Genomic DNA, 14,817 nt, shown 5'->3' with positions numbered 1-14,817 from the left:
AAGGAGAGCAACCTGGGCGAGTGTCAGCAAAGGGCGGTAGGAAGTGGTGCGTGAGCGTACAACTACATCGAGTACAACAAATCAGCCACAGGTTTTGTTAACGGGAGTTGGTACCTCCTGTTTTACTGTTTTCCTTTTGGTGTTAACTAAATTACTGTTACTTTACTTCGCAATAGTTAAACCTTTCAACTAGGATACTAGTTGCCACTTGTTTCCTTCTAGTTTGATTCGTTGTCCGTTGTGCACTAGTGAGTCTTCTCTACATTGTTGTAGGTGTAGTGGTTATAGTCTGGGATGATAGAATAAGGGCATGTCCTCAGGTGGGGTAGAGTGTGGGGCTGAGGTCAGGGGGTGGGACGGGTAGCAGGGGAGGTAGATGGGGCAAGGAGCCTATAGGTTGAGAATCGGGTCATGGAACATAGGTTCACTAACGAGTAAATCCATAGAGTTGGTAAAATCCTTCAGAAGAGGAAGATTAATATAGCGTGTGTCCAGGAGACTAGGTGGGTCGGATCGAGGGCGAAAAGCGTGAATGGGTATAAGTTGTAGTACTCTGGTGTCCTGAGGGGTAAGAATGGAGTGGGTATCCTGGTAGATAGCCATCTTAGAGAGTCCGTGGTAGAGGTCAGGCGAGTGAATGATAGACTAATGACTATTAAGTTGGTGGTGGGCGAGGGTACTTTAAATGTCGTTAGTGCGTACGCACCGCAAACAGGCTTGGATGAGGATATTAAGAGGCGCTTTTGGGAGGGGTTGGATGAGATTGTTCGTAGTATACCGCCTTCTGAGAGATTATTCATAGGAGGAGATTTCAATGGTCATATTGGGTCATCTGCAGGTGGGTACACTGAGGTGCATGGCAGCTTTGGTTTCGGGGAGCGGAACGGAGGGGGCATTTCGCTGTAGGACTTTGCCAAGGCTTTCGATCTAGTCATTGCGAACTCGAGTTTTACGAAGCGGGATGAACATTTGGTTACTTACCAAAGTTCGGTGGCGAAGACTCAGATTGACTATCTCCTCCTCAGGAGATGCGACAGAAGGTTGTGCGAGGACTGCAAGGTTATCCCAGGTGAGACCCTCTCAACGCAGCATAGGCTTTTGGTGATGGACATTTGTATTAGGATAAGGAGGAAGAAGAGGTCAGTACAAGGACGCCCCAGAATTAGGTGGGGCGCCTTAACTAAGGATAAAGCTAAGGAGTTGGAAGGAAGGTTATCGGCAATGAGAGCTTGGAGAAGTAGTGGGGACGCAAACACAATGTGGTCGACGACGGCGGACTGTATAAGAAAGGCGGCGAGAGAGGTGTTAGGGATATCTACGGGCCACAATGGTGGTCCCAAAGGATATTGATGGTGGAATGCAGTTGTCCAAGGTAAAGTGGAAGCAAAGAAGGCGGCTTACCTGCGGTTAGTAGGGAGCACTGACGAGGAGGAGAAGAGAGAGAACAGTCAAAGGTATAAGGTAGCTAGGAAGGAGGCGAAGATGGCAGTGACGGAGGCTAAGACGACAGCTTTTGCTCGTCTGTATGAGGAACTAAGGAACAAAGGTGGGGAGAAGAAGTTATTCCGACTCGCTAAGGCGAGAGAGAGGACAACTCGGGATCTGGACCAAGTGAGGTGCATAAAAGATGATGACGACAAAGTTTTGATGAGAGATGACCAGATTAAGAGGAGGTGGCAGACCTACTTTCATAAACTTCTAAGTGAAGAAGGGGATCAGGATATTATACTTGGGGAATTGAGGAATGCCGACAGTCCCCATGAATTAAGTAATTGTAGGGACATTGAGATCGATGAAGTCATGGAGGCAATGCGTAAGATGAGAAGAGGCAGAGCTACCGGGCCAGACGAAATTTCGGTTGAACTTTGGAGGTGTGTGGGTAGAGCAGGCTTGGAATGGCTTACTGGATTGTTTAGTGTTATATTCAAGACTAATAGGATGCCTGAAGAGTGGAGGTGAAGTACAATGGTTCCGTTGTATAAGAACAAAGGTGATGTCCAGAGCTGTAACAACTATAGGGGCATCAAATTACTAAGTCATACCATGAAAGTTTGGGAGAAAGTGGTAGAAATGAGAGTGCGAAGGACGGTGTCTATTTCAGACAACCAGTTCGGGTTCATGCCGGGGTGATCTACCACAGAAGCTATCCACCTTATTAGGAGGATGGTGGAACAGTACAGGGATAGGAAGAAGGATCTCCACATGGTGTTTATTGATCTGGAGAAAGCGTACGATAGGGTTCCTAGGGAGGTCTTATGGAGCTGCTTAGAGGATAAAGGGGTCCCGGTTGACTATATTAGGGTGATTAAAGACATGTATGCTGGAGCTAAGACTCGGGTTAGGACAGTAGGAGGCGACTCTGAACACTTTCCAGTTATTACGGGGTTGCACCAAGGGTCTGCGCTCAGCCCATTCCTATTTGCCCTGGTGATGGATGCACTGACTCATCATATTCAAGGGGAGGTGCCATGGTGCATGCTATTTGCTGATGACATTATTCTAATTGACGAGACACGAGGCGGCGTCAACGAGAGGCTAGAGATTTGGAGACATGCTCTTGAGTCTAAAGGTTTCAAGTTGAGCAGGACGAAGACGGAATACCTCGAGTGCAAATTTGGAGTTGAGCCGACGGAAGCGGGAGTTGAAGTGAGGCTTGACTCTCAAGTCATTCCCAAGAGGGGTAGTTTCAAGTACCTTGGATCGGTTATTCAGGGGATCGGGGAGATTGACGAGGATGTCACACACCGTATAGGGGTGGGGTGGATGAAGTGGAGGTTAGCGTCGGGAGTCTTGTGTGACAAGAAGGTGCCACCGTTACTAAAAGGTAAGTTTTATAGAGCAATGGTTAGGCCTGCCATGTTATATGGAACTGAATGTTGGCCGGTAAAGAACTCACACATCCAGAAGATGAAAGTAGCAGAGATGAGGATGTTGAGGTGGATATGCGGGCATACAAGTATGGATAAGATTAGGAATGAAGATATTCGAGAGAAGGTGGGCGTGGCCCCCATGGAGGACAAGATGCGGGAAGTAAGACTCAGATGGTTCGGGCACATTCAGAGGAGGAGCACTGATGCACCGGTGAGGAGGTGTGAGCGACTGGCTGTAGTGGGCACGCGGAGAGGTAGAGGACGACCTAAGAAGTATTGGGGAGAGGTGATCAGACAGGACATGGCGCGACTTATGATTACTGAGGACATGACCCTTGACAGGGAATTAAGGAGGTCGAGCATTAAGGTTGTAGGTTAAGGAAAAATTGTGAATATTTCTACAGCACAATAGAGTGAGACTAGCCAGTTCGGAGTTAGACTAAGAATGTCATTGCTCGTCTATTGTTGCATGGTTTTACTTGCTAGTTTTTACTATACCAGCCATCTATTTCTTATTTCGTATTTTGTATTTCATATCTCCTATATTGCTGTTATTTTATTATGCATTTTTATGGTACTAATATATCGTCTCCTGTTGCTTTTTTGAGCCGAGGGTCTCCTGGAAACAGCATCTCTACCCTTCGGGGTAGGGGTAAGGTTTGCGTACATATTACCCTCCCCAGACCCCACTTGTGGGATTATACTGGGTTGTTGTTGTTGTTGTTGTTGTTGTAACAAGAGAAAAGAAAGACACATGCTAACACAGAACTAATTATCTTCCTGTGTTCAAAATTCTGAAGAATATGTGTTTATGTGCCACCATAACTGCCGGCTGATAGTATGGGTTGATTGAACCCAAATTCTTTGCAGAATTCTCAATGTGAGAGACCAAAAAGGAATAAGGTTACAACTTACAAGATACAATGAGTTAGTTATATAATAAACAAAATTCAGGCAAATATAACTGCAAACTTTAACAGCACTAGGCCTCGTTAGTCATAAGGATTCCTGAAATTCTTGAGAAGTTCAGGGATGTCATAACCAAGCATATCGTCAACATCTTGTATCATCTTGGGTTTCAACTTTTCAAACCTATCAAAGCTATAACCACCGAGAACTTCTCTGAAATGTTCAACATTTGGAAAATCCCCAGCAGGCAGATGGAATTCCCTTTGAACCTGTTTGGGACAAATTGTCCATTCCAACACAATACTAGTGCTCAGTATAGAAATTATAAGCATTGTGAATGTGTACATGACAGATTAGTGAATATGTAAATGCGCGGGTGGGTTTGAGAGAGTTAAACCTTTCCAAATTCATTTTCCAATTCATCAATGAGTCTCTGCTGTGTCTTGGCTTTGCCTATCATAGCAGGCATCTCCTTTCTGAGATGACCTATTATGTATGCATGTATCTTCGCAGCTCTAGCACGTTTTACAAATTCATTGATCTGTACACAATAAAAACCTCCTTTTCAATCCATGTTTAAAGTATTGTTAGTATATGAGCAATATAAAGACTCGATATGAGGTTGTGGATTTACACGACGGTCACAAGCCTTCTTTGGTATGTTTTTCAAGTCTGTAAGGAGATCATCTTGTTCCTTTTCAAAAAGTTCTTTCCCGAGTGGTCCTGTAGCAGCTTCATTCATTGGTTTGTCATTAAATGATCTGTGCAAGCGAAACATCACAATGCTAATGAAAAATATAAAACTCCAAATGGAAATGAAAATTTTATATATGCTCCATCTAAATTGAAATATCACTAATGACTTGATGACACTATCGGAAATGAACATGCATATTTTCATATTTAATTTGAAGTGTCCAGATTAAATCTGCACTTAAGCATTAGAGAGGGGAGCAACTGTGTGGGTTGGTCAATTATATTAAACACATGATAGCATCTAGTAAGCAAATGTGATGTCTCATAGGTGCACACTTTCAAGTCCTGAAAACCCAAGCGATTTATCTTAGACTTAGTATATGTTACCAAAAGTTTGACCCAACAGTGAGGCAGAGTTAGTTTACCACGTTCTGAATCCATCAGGTAGCATTAATTTATTTATCCTCATACTACCGTTTTGGTGCAACTCAATTACATTTAGTTGGCCAAAATATGCCCATTCAAGTCGGTTATTGGATTAGCTGTAAAAATACAGAGATCATACCCTATGTAGACGCGAGCAACTTCCGGAGTATTTAGAACTTTCCCCAAAGACCACATCAATGCTCCATAAACCCTCATAAGCTGAAATTGAGATCAATTGATGAAATCAAACCAGTAGCATAGTCCAGAAATCGGTGGAAAACATGAAGGAACAAAAGAAAAAAAATTTGCCTTACTTGTTGAGTATCAACTTGGTCAGCCTTGTTCAAAACCACACGTATCTTATCATCATGGCCTCGAAGAGAAGCAATCACACGTTTGAACTCATCGCTTATATCAAGCTTGTGGGGATCAAACAAAAGAAGGATGAGATCGCACTTGGCAGCAAACCAGGACGTCACACCAGTAAAGTCATAGCTCCTTTGTGTTCTCTGCTTTTCCCCAGATAAAACTCCAGGAGTATCCACCAGAGTAATATGCTCCAACAACTTTTTTTAACACGAGAGAGAGGTTGTTTCAGGAAAAAAAGGAGTTGAATGTTTTCTGAGTTTTGTTAAAGGTTGTTTCATTTTATAGTACAAGTAAATTGATCCATAACTCACAGGATGCGGCATTTGAGAACACTCAAACTTTGACAAAAATGCAGTTCCGAAAGTTGTCAGACCGCTAAATGGCATATCTGCTTGAACAGCAATTGTATTTCCTGGAATACTTCTTTCATCCGGCCCGTTCTGTATTACACACAGTAGAAAGCGATCACAACATTTGAGAAAATTATTCCCAAGCATGTATCATATTGGTGAAACTATTGCGAAAAGCAGCAGAAATCTGAACTCCCACATGAAAAATAGAGACATACATAGTAGACTACAAAAGAAAAGAAAATTATAAACTGTGAAGTGTCTTTTAAAGTGGACCTTATGTTGGGACACTTAAATGGAGGAAGGCATTGAACGCTTGGCAGAGACATGTATAGATTTCTTCTTTTCAGGACCATAATCCAAGCAGTTATGAGTGACCAGAGTGGTCAGTAAGAGTAAAGAAAGGGCGAAACTACCATGACAACCACATATCAGTCATTAAGAGTAAAGAAAGGCGAAAATACCATGACAACCACAAATCTATCTGTTGTAGGCTCCGGACCAATGTGAGCACCTATAGACATAGAGGATGTGACAATGTAAACAAGAGCCTCTTAAGCACATAGACAAGAGACATACACGAGTAAAAAGGAGTATTAGCTAACCTGGATAACTGGTTTTGAGTAAATGTTTAATGAATGTGGTTTTGCCTGTGGAGTATTGACCCAAAAGCATGACCATCGGCTTGGCATCAAAATCACTATTCGCCTATCACATACAGCACATAACAATAGCACTTCAGCTGTTTATCTATCACTATTTTCAAGTTTTCCCGTATTAATAAAAAGGAAGCATACTTGAAGGGGAGGAAAAAGAGCAAGAAGTTATTTCCCAACATCTTAAAGTAAGCAACACTGAAGTGAAATGCACCACCTACCAACAATGGAGAGACAAAATCATTAAAGTGATATGCGATTTCTAGCGGCTTTAGCTTTTGGATGTACAACTTCTTCAGTCCATCAACTATTGATGTGACAGAGGTTAAAGAGACCTGTAGGCAGATGAAAAAAGTGAAGCATTAGGAGCAAGAACTAAGCATTAACATACCATGAAGTGCTGTAAGATGTGGTCGGGGAATTTGGGATAGGAGAAGCTCATGCAATAATTTCTACCAACAGCCGACAAAATAAAATCAAACAACTTCATACTAATGGAAAAGGACAAAGATACTTCTTGACAACTTAGCTCGATATGTAAACCCCACATAATGCAGAATTTAAATATGTTTTTTTCCCTTTTTTGATAGGTATACATAATTTTAGTATGTCATTGGTAACATATGAAAGTTGTATAGCATATCAAAATATGCTGTGAATAAGCAAAAAAATGCATAATTTTGAGAGTGATATTATTTAAAAAGAGTAACCACACTCACCTTCTTTGCAGATTTCGATGAAGAAAACCAACTAGTTGCTGGTGCAGTCGGGACAGGAGCACTACCTGCTTCTCCATTCAAACAGTTAGAAGCAATCATACCATCTACCTCCCTTCCCCACACTCCAAGACCATAAAGAAAGAAAAGATAGGATAAGTTCTTGTGTGTAATGAGGTAAAATACCATTCTGATCAGGTTCGCTTTTAGGCATGGGCTTCTTCTTCTTCTGTTTAAAAAGATATAAATAAGGTTACAGTTCAGTCACTTCAGCGTTAAAGGAAAAATAAGGTAGAAGGTGAATCCAGAATACTTACAGCAAGAAAGACATCCAGACCTTCCATTGCAGGGGGTAGCAAATTTTCAAAATCAACTGCAATGAATTTCAAATGTGTAAGATCAGTATATGAGAAGAATGATGCACAAGCTAAAGAAAGCCATACAACACAGTACATTATAAATTAAAAACATGAAACTACGCAAGTTACCATCAGCATTTAAAAGATCATTGGTTACTGCATGGCCAGCTTGTGCCAGAGAGACCAACTACACATCAAAAAGCAAAGAAAGATTTCTGCTTTAGATGGACTAGAATTAACGAAAAAATTGAAATGAGAGTGCACAAAGAAGTAGTACCTGCATTGCAATAACAAATTCTCTAAAACTGAGAAAACCTTGTCGCTTGGAATCTGCAATTGCCCACACCTTAGGAAAAGAAGGGAAATGAAACAAATTGTTGAAACAATTTTAAGCAGCAGAAAATGAATCATCAAAACTGGGAGGAAACCGCAAACTTGAGGTCTATGCGATTCAGCACAAGCTACTAATATAAGGTCCGTACATAGGTCAAAATACGATTCCATAGTCACATATCTTTATGTGATAACTAGCTAGATAATAGGACTTCTCAAGTAAAAAAATACCTTATTTAAGGATTTAGGTGCAAGGGAGGGAGGAGAGTTCAGTTTGCCCTTCGCTCAGATTTTTGTTTTGCCGTTTAAACTTAATTCTGCTTATCACTAGAAGTTATCTAAATACTTTAACTTTAACATCTGCCTCAATCTTGTTCACTTTAGCCCCCGGAAGATGATAGCAACCTGAATATGATCATCAATGAGCCAACTGACAATATTAACCTTTAAGAGAAGGCCTAAAAACCTGAGGATTTTCACAGCTTGCTCACATGTCTTTCATCTTCTGCTTAGCATTCTAGATCGTAGGTCATTTTCATGAGTTCTTTTGAGTGATAGGTTGGTCATGCTAATGCGTCGCAAAGATCAAGTTAGCAAGTCACCTATTGAACCGAAGAAGGAAACAAAAAGTGCCTTTACAAAAGGCGCACCTAGACTCCGAGAAGCTAATTAGTTGAGAACTTATCATTTAATACAAATACCAGAAATGGAAGGCCTTAGACATACTTATTTTATGAGACGTTCAAATGTGGCCTAGTGGTCAATGAACACTTAGGCGATTTCTTTCCATCTGTCTAAGCTTTGATGGACAGAGTTACCCGGTATCTGTGCTAATGAGATGCAACAGGTATCCCGTGAAATTAGTTGAGACTTGTGCAAGCTATACAGGACAATACAGTTATTTTTTTTTAAAAAAAACATTCAAATGTATGTGATTTCTTCTTATCAGTCTAATCCTTGCCGGTAAAAGTTAAATGATTCTTGCTTGCTGCTGGTGAGAGGTAGCAGTTACCAAGTGGAATAGTTTGAGGTGCAGGTAAGTTGACCTAAACAGCACCCTTGTAAAAAAGATACTGCTATTCAAAATTGAGGATGATAACAGTACTGGATAGCAAATATTCAAATTAAACAAGATAAAAAAAAACAGTTAACACCTAATTGTTGAAGCATTCACAGACATAAAAGAAACGAAGTAGAAAAGAAACAAACCTGCTTGAGCTCAGGACGAGGCAAATTGGACATGGCAAAGAACTTTGTGGCATCTCCTCCAGTGAGACGCCCATCTCCATCTGTACCCCATAAATAATCCCCCATTATTGCAAATTCCTTTGTTTCTGCTCTTATTTGAATGACACGGGGGAAAAAAAGGTAGCAATTTACCTGAATCCGCGAAATTGAACCATTCTTGATAGATCTTCTCATGCTCTTTGGAACATCGATTAATGGGACTTGTATCAAACTCCATTTCTTAAATGATCTCTTCTTCTTTTGAAATGCAGAGAACTGAACAAATAAACTCTCCAAGATCTACCTTTTGTATAATTCCTCGACTATTGAAAATGATGTACTCATAACACGGATCACTTTCCCATTATTAATTTACGTACTACGCTACTGCTACAAATTACTCAAAACACACTTTTGGGGGTTAGTGCACACGTAATCATTCTAAGAAATGCTATTTAAAATTGGTTATTATTTATTTTGTGCTCAACTTTTAAACCAAAATCTTTAACTTAGAAAATAATTTAAGATATTTTTGTCACAAAAAATTAAATTAAAAAATTAAAATTCAAGACCCATCAGCTTATTCATAAATCAAAATACTTAAAGTGGTTACCAGATGTCATTTACCTAGCAAGAGCCCATTGGGCCATCAGGACGGAAGCCATTTGATAGTGAATTTTCTCAATTAACATGCCTTAATTACGCGTCAAATGGTTCTATGGTCTTAATTAGTTCCTTATTACGCAACCTAAACAATGTCCTTTCTAAGTTAAAATAGCACGTGCTAGCCAATTTTAGGATTCATCATTCAAAAATAGTCAGCGTTTGCTAAGTTATTGAAATATAGCTACTATTTTGCTGTAATAGAGATCGGTCCAGCATAATATACTGGAGTTCGGTGTACCTATGTATGAACTTCCAGCATATTATGTTGGACCGGTATACTTTGCTGGCTCCAGTATATACTACAATTCCAGAATATTATGCTGGAGTATTTTCCGGATTTTGAACAGTATTTTTGTTCAGATTTATCTTTAAATAAAAAGTGGCTAAATTTTGATGACTTTTGAAACTGTGGCTATTTTTGAATGACCACTTGTAAATCTGGCTATTTTTGAATTTCTTCCCCTTTCTAAAGACTTCAAGATTTACATAAAAATTGCACGTGGCGCCCTATTTGGTCGCCCCCATTTAATCTATACCAATTTTTTAAATTTTTTTTAACTCGTACCCACTTTTTAAACAATTTCAGCCCTCTTTCTCCTCTTCCTTCTCCTCCTTCGTTTTCTTTTTCTTCTTCTTCTTCTTCTTCTTCTTCTTTCTTCTGTTGTTGTTGGTGCTGCTATGAAACTTCAGTTCATGGGATGATTTTCATAAGTATATTTATCAGATTATTTAAAAATAAATTATAAATAATTACGTAAGTTAGCAGACAATACTTTGTGAATATTTTCACGTACGGGAAGTTTAAGGTCATACTTAGTGATTCTTTTCATGATAATTCTGTTCTTTTCACGTTTATTGTTTCCAAAATTTTATGATATAGATACTGTTGGCAATCTGATTATTTTACAGTAGTTTGACTATGACAACACTAATGAATCCAGGACAAAAAAACTTCAGCTTATTTAATGCTGAAATTTTTACAAATGAACTAAATAACTTCAGCATCTTCTACTGAAGTTTTTGAAAAAGCTTTGTGACAAAACTAATGAATCCAGGACAAAAAAACTTTAGCTTATTTAGTGCTGAAGTTTTTACAAATGAACTAAATAACTTCAGCATCTTCTGCTGAAGTTTTTGAAAAAGCTTAATGACAAAACTAATGAATCCAGGACAAAAAAACTTTAGCTTATTTAGTGCTGAAATTTTTACAAATGAACTAAATAACTCCAGCACTTCTGCTGAAGCTGTTGAAAAAGCTTAATGACAAAACTAATAAATCCAGGACAAAAAAACTTCAGCTTATTTAGTGCTGAAGTTTTTACAAATGAACTAAATAACTTCAGCATCACAAAACTTTAGCTAACTTGAATGCTTAAGTTCAGCAATTACAAATAAAAACTTCAGCAAATAGAGAACAAAACTTCAGCACTAGAATGCTTAAGTTCAACAATTACAAACAAAAACTTCTGCACATTTAGTTCATCATTTTTTGCTACTTCAGGCACGTCTACTAGGATGCTGAAGTTTGCGTGATTGCATTTGCTACTTCAGGCCCGTATGCTGAAGTTACGCGAAAAAGTGGGTACGCTTGCAATTTTTATTGCAAAGCGGGTATAAATACAAATGCCCCAAGATTTACGGTGGATTATACTTGCCCTATCAACATTATTATTGATATATATATATATATATATATATATATATATATATATATATATATATATATAAGTACATCAAGAGAACAATAAAATTGCCTGTACCTAATTTTTAGGATTAGCAGTGATAAGAATCCGTACCTTCTATTTTCCCCCAATAATGGATTGATTATTTTTAAGTATAATATAATATGAGACTGAGACAGAGATTAAAATATACCAACATAACATGAATAGTACATGCTCATATAACGGACTCTAACTTATTTAAAACTAAAACATAATTATTCATCTTGCTTTATTCCGATCTCAATTCATAGAGATAAGACGTCTTGTTTGAAAGTTTGGTTGGCTTCATTTAAATATTTCCTTCATTTCATTTCATGTGAACACAAAAACGTTTGAAACTTGTGAATTTGTGTGGTTACGACACTTTCAGTATTTATAATCTTAAATATATTTATAGTATTTTTGTGATTACAAAATGGAGCATCTCATTTAAGGATAAAACGAAAATGTTAAATTATTTTCAAATCTTAAAAATGAGTTATTCTCTTGAAACAGATTATAAAGGAATCAATGTGACATAAAATATAATTATTTATCTCGAAAAATGTGAATAACAATTAAAGATAATTTGTGGTTTTAAAGATATGTGATTTATTTCAATACTAGTGAATATACAAGTAATATTAGGTTTAAGTAAGAAGAATTGATGAACCAAACCAGTGTTGTTAGAGCAACGGGGACCTCGAGCTCGATTATCTCGGAGGCCTCGAGGTGAGTTAAGAGCAAATAAAGTAAGAACAACAAACAATAAAGCTGAAGAACAATTGTAGAGCATGAGAAAAAACAAAGTAGAATATTTTATTGCAGTGAATGAAATGTCTTTTACAAAGATTGATGATAGGTTTTAAATGTCTTTGCCTTATGTTTTGATGATCTAACAAACTTACTATTAAGAACCAGATAGGGAACCTGACATACTCGGACTATACTGCAAGCTTAACAGATTCCAGCTAAAGGTGAACTCCTACAGCTTCAGGAGCTAGGAACCCAAACAAGGATCTGATACCCTTGTGGTTTCCTCATCGCAGTACAAAGTCAATTGGACACAGTTGGAAACGAAGTGACTGACTACATTGTTTCTAACCCACTGCATTGTTTCCAGCGCCCACTCATTCTCTGACCAATTAAAGTGCTCACATCATTTCAAGTGAAGTGATCAAAGTGTACCTACAATGGTTTTATACAAAACATCACTTGAATGTTTCAGTTTCTCATTCAAGCTTCTTGCCAAAACAGAGAAATCAATCCTCACAAGCTTGAAGAACAAAATTGAACGCCACTATGGACCAGTTCCTAAAGTTAGCTTGTTGTTGTCCTAGTTGAGTTGTAACTTTGTGAGTGTACTTATTGTATCTCCTAAATTGCTTAGCTAGAAGCGTTTGATTAGGAATCCTCTTGTAAATTCGTAAACTCCTTGTGTTTATATTGTGACTAGTTTTAGTCATAAGCAAAAGCCTTTGTAACCGTAGAGTGACAAAGTGGCTTGTGGTGAGTGCGTCACAAATTAGTAAAAGCCTTTGTAACAAAAAAGTCACAAAGTGGCTTGTGGTAAGAGTACCACAAGTTAGTTGAGTAAATTCTTTGTAATGGAGTCATTGCAAAGTGGTTTGTAATAGATTTTTTACAAGTTAGTGAAGTTGAAAGCCTACATGTGTAGGTCGTGGTTTTTTGATCCCATTGTGTGGGATTTTTTCACGTAAAAATCCTCTATCTTATTTACGTACTATTTTATTAGTATTCTCAGCAGAATCTCGTAGAGGACCAGGTAGTCTACTATTTGGTGGACTCACACAAACTAACAATTGGTATCAGAGCGGGTTCCTCCTATCAGGCTAACACCTAGGAAGGATCCTCATGGCTGCTCCACCAAATTTTGAAGAAGGTCAATCTACATACCGACCACCTAGGTTCAATGGACAATACTATGGGTGGTGGAAAACAAGAATACACGATTTTATCATGGCTGAGGATTGTGAGTTATGGGATATCATTATGCGATGGTCCTTATGTTCCAACCAAGGTACTAGAGGAACTTCCATTTTTAATGGCAAAAACCAGAAAATAGTACACTGAAGCAGACAAGAAAGCTGTGGAGAAGAATTTTCGTGCCAAGAAAATTCTAGTATATGGAATAGGACCTGAAGAGTATAATAAAATTTCAACATGCGACACTGCCAAGGAGATATGGGAAGCTTTACAAACATCTCATAAGGTAACTACACAAGTAAAACAGTCTAAGATTGATATGCTCACTACCGAGTATGAACTCTTCAAAATGAGGGACAATAAATCCATTCAAGATATACACACAAGATTCACTTCCATCATAAATGAGTTACACTCACTTGGTGAAACTATTTGCAGAAATAAGCTAGTGAGGAAAATCCTCAACTTTCTGCCTAGATCTTGGGAAAGCAAAGTGAATGCTATTATTGAATCAAAGGGCTTACAGGAGCTGACCTTAGAAGAGCTGATCGGAAACTTGAAGACCTATGAGTTGAAAAGAAAGATAGACAGTGAAAGAAGAGAACCAAAGAAGGAAAAGAACCTGGTACTTAAAGTTGATAACAATAATTCAAGTGAGGAAGACAGTGACATGGCTTACTTAACCAAAAGATTTTAGAAGATGGTCAGAAGAAATGGAGAAATACTAAAAAGGGACGGCTCTAATAGACCAAAAACTGTGATCTTTGTTACAAGTGTGGAAAGCTTGGACACTTCATGAATGATTGTCCTCTCTTGAAGCAAGAATTCTCCAAGAACTACCATGAGAAAACAGCTAAGACGAACCCGGCTCCTTTCAAAGACTTCAAGAGAAAAAGATCCGCTGATAATATGATGAGACAAGCTCTTGCAGCATGGGGGGATTCCTCTAGTGAGTATGAAGATGAACCTGATACTGGTGATAGTTCCATGATGGCAGCTGAAGGCGAGGATATTGGATATGACTCAACTTTTGCTTTGATGTCTCAATCAGATAATGATGAAGACAATGGCAACAAAGAGGTAAATTTCAAGAATGTTCAGACAAATCTAAAATCCTATTCTCCAAAAAAACTCATGTCTTTACCTGATATATTAATCACTACTTTTTATAGTCTTGTGGAGGATAGGGATTCTTTGACCTTAGAATTAGGAGAATCTGAACAAACTAGAGACGACTTAGTGGTTGTAGTTACTAACCATAAGAAAACCATTGAAATCCTCAGAAAAGAAAAGGATGATATGTTGGCAGAAATTACAGACCTAAGGGAAACAATAGTGAAACCATGGACTAAGTCAAAACTTGAAAATTCTGGAAAGGGAAAGGAGATAGCCAGTGAGGAACACATTAGGCTTGAAAATGAGGTGAAAGCTATAAGATCTAGGATGTGTGCTGAAATTGAGAAAAACGAGAAACTCCAAACTAATCTGGAAAGACTAAATAATGATCTTGAAAAATCCCTAAAGTGGACCTGGTCCTTAGAAGCTACCACTGCCTTGCATACTAATGATTGTGAAAACATGCAGGGAATA

General features: G+C 38.4%; 2 protein-coding genes across 3 annotated transcripts; one reads left to right on the top strand and one right to left on the bottom strand.

The window, feature by feature from the left end:
- Window positions 1-3,628: 3,628 nt before the first annotated feature.
- On the bottom strand, window positions 3,629-9,293 carry LOC104241435 (EH domain-containing protein 1-like). 2 transcript variants are annotated; one of them, XM_070165702.1, is made up of 16 exons: window positions 9,065-9,293; window positions 8,894-8,973; window positions 7,629-7,697; window positions 7,481-7,538; window positions 7,310-7,365; window positions 7,179-7,221; window positions 6,996-7,060; window positions 6,498-6,611; window positions 6,226-6,328; window positions 6,085-6,134; window positions 5,582-5,710; window positions 5,216-5,467; window positions 5,041-5,120; window positions 4,414-4,540; window positions 4,177-4,320; window positions 3,629-4,048 (listed from the first exon to the last, which is right to left on the bottom strand). In XM_070165702.1, the coding sequence occupies exons 1-16, from the start codon at window positions 9,147-9,149 to the stop codon at window positions 3,863-3,865; spliced, it is 1,641 nt and encodes a 546-aa protein (XP_070021803.1). In that variant the 5' UTR covers window positions 9,150-9,293; the 3' UTR covers window positions 3,629-3,862. The 2 variants fall into 2 exon arrangements, with proteins under 2 accessions (XP_070021803.1, XP_070021804.1); XM_070165703.1 differs by lacking the exon at window positions 9,065-9,293 and having other exon boundaries at window positions 7,629-7,681; window positions 8,894-8,979.
- Window positions 9,294-13,260: 3,967 nt separating this feature from the next.
- Window positions 13,261-14,759, top strand: LOC138884846 (uncharacterized; the record flags this gene model as incomplete). The annotated part of the gene is made up of 4 exons (XM_070165692.1): window positions 13,261-13,273; window positions 13,380-13,560; window positions 13,666-13,852; window positions 14,002-14,759. Coding segments are annotated over exons 1-4 (1,139 nt in total), but the record flags the coding sequence as incomplete, so codon positions are not given.
- Window positions 14,760-14,817: the final 58 nt, after the last annotated feature.

This window comes from Nicotiana sylvestris, unplaced genomic scaffold, assembly GCF_000393655.2.
Source record: "Nicotiana sylvestris unplaced genomic scaffold, ASM39365v2 Un00058, whole genome shotgun sequence".
NCBI classification, from domain to species: domain Eukaryota; kingdom Viridiplantae; phylum Streptophyta; class Magnoliopsida; order Solanales; family Solanaceae; genus Nicotiana; species Nicotiana sylvestris.
Note: the sequence above shows the minus strand (reverse complement) of the source record. Positions and strands in the feature narration are given on the sequence as shown.

Excerpts from the sequence above, each read along its gene's own strand:
- LOC104241435 (XM_070165702.1), bottom strand. The coding sequence starts at position 9,149 with ATGGAGTTTGATACAAGTCCCATTAATCGATGTTCCAAAGAGCATGAG. Across the intron at positions 7,222-7,309 it reads GTCTGGATGTCTTTCTTGCT|AAGAAGAAGAAGCCCATGCC; the intron begins GTAAGTATTCTG and ends CTTTTTAAACAG. Across the intron at positions 5,711-6,084 it reads ATAGATTTGTGGTTGTCATG|AACGGGCCGGATGAAAGAAG; the intron begins GTATTTTCGCCT and ends TGTGTAATACAG.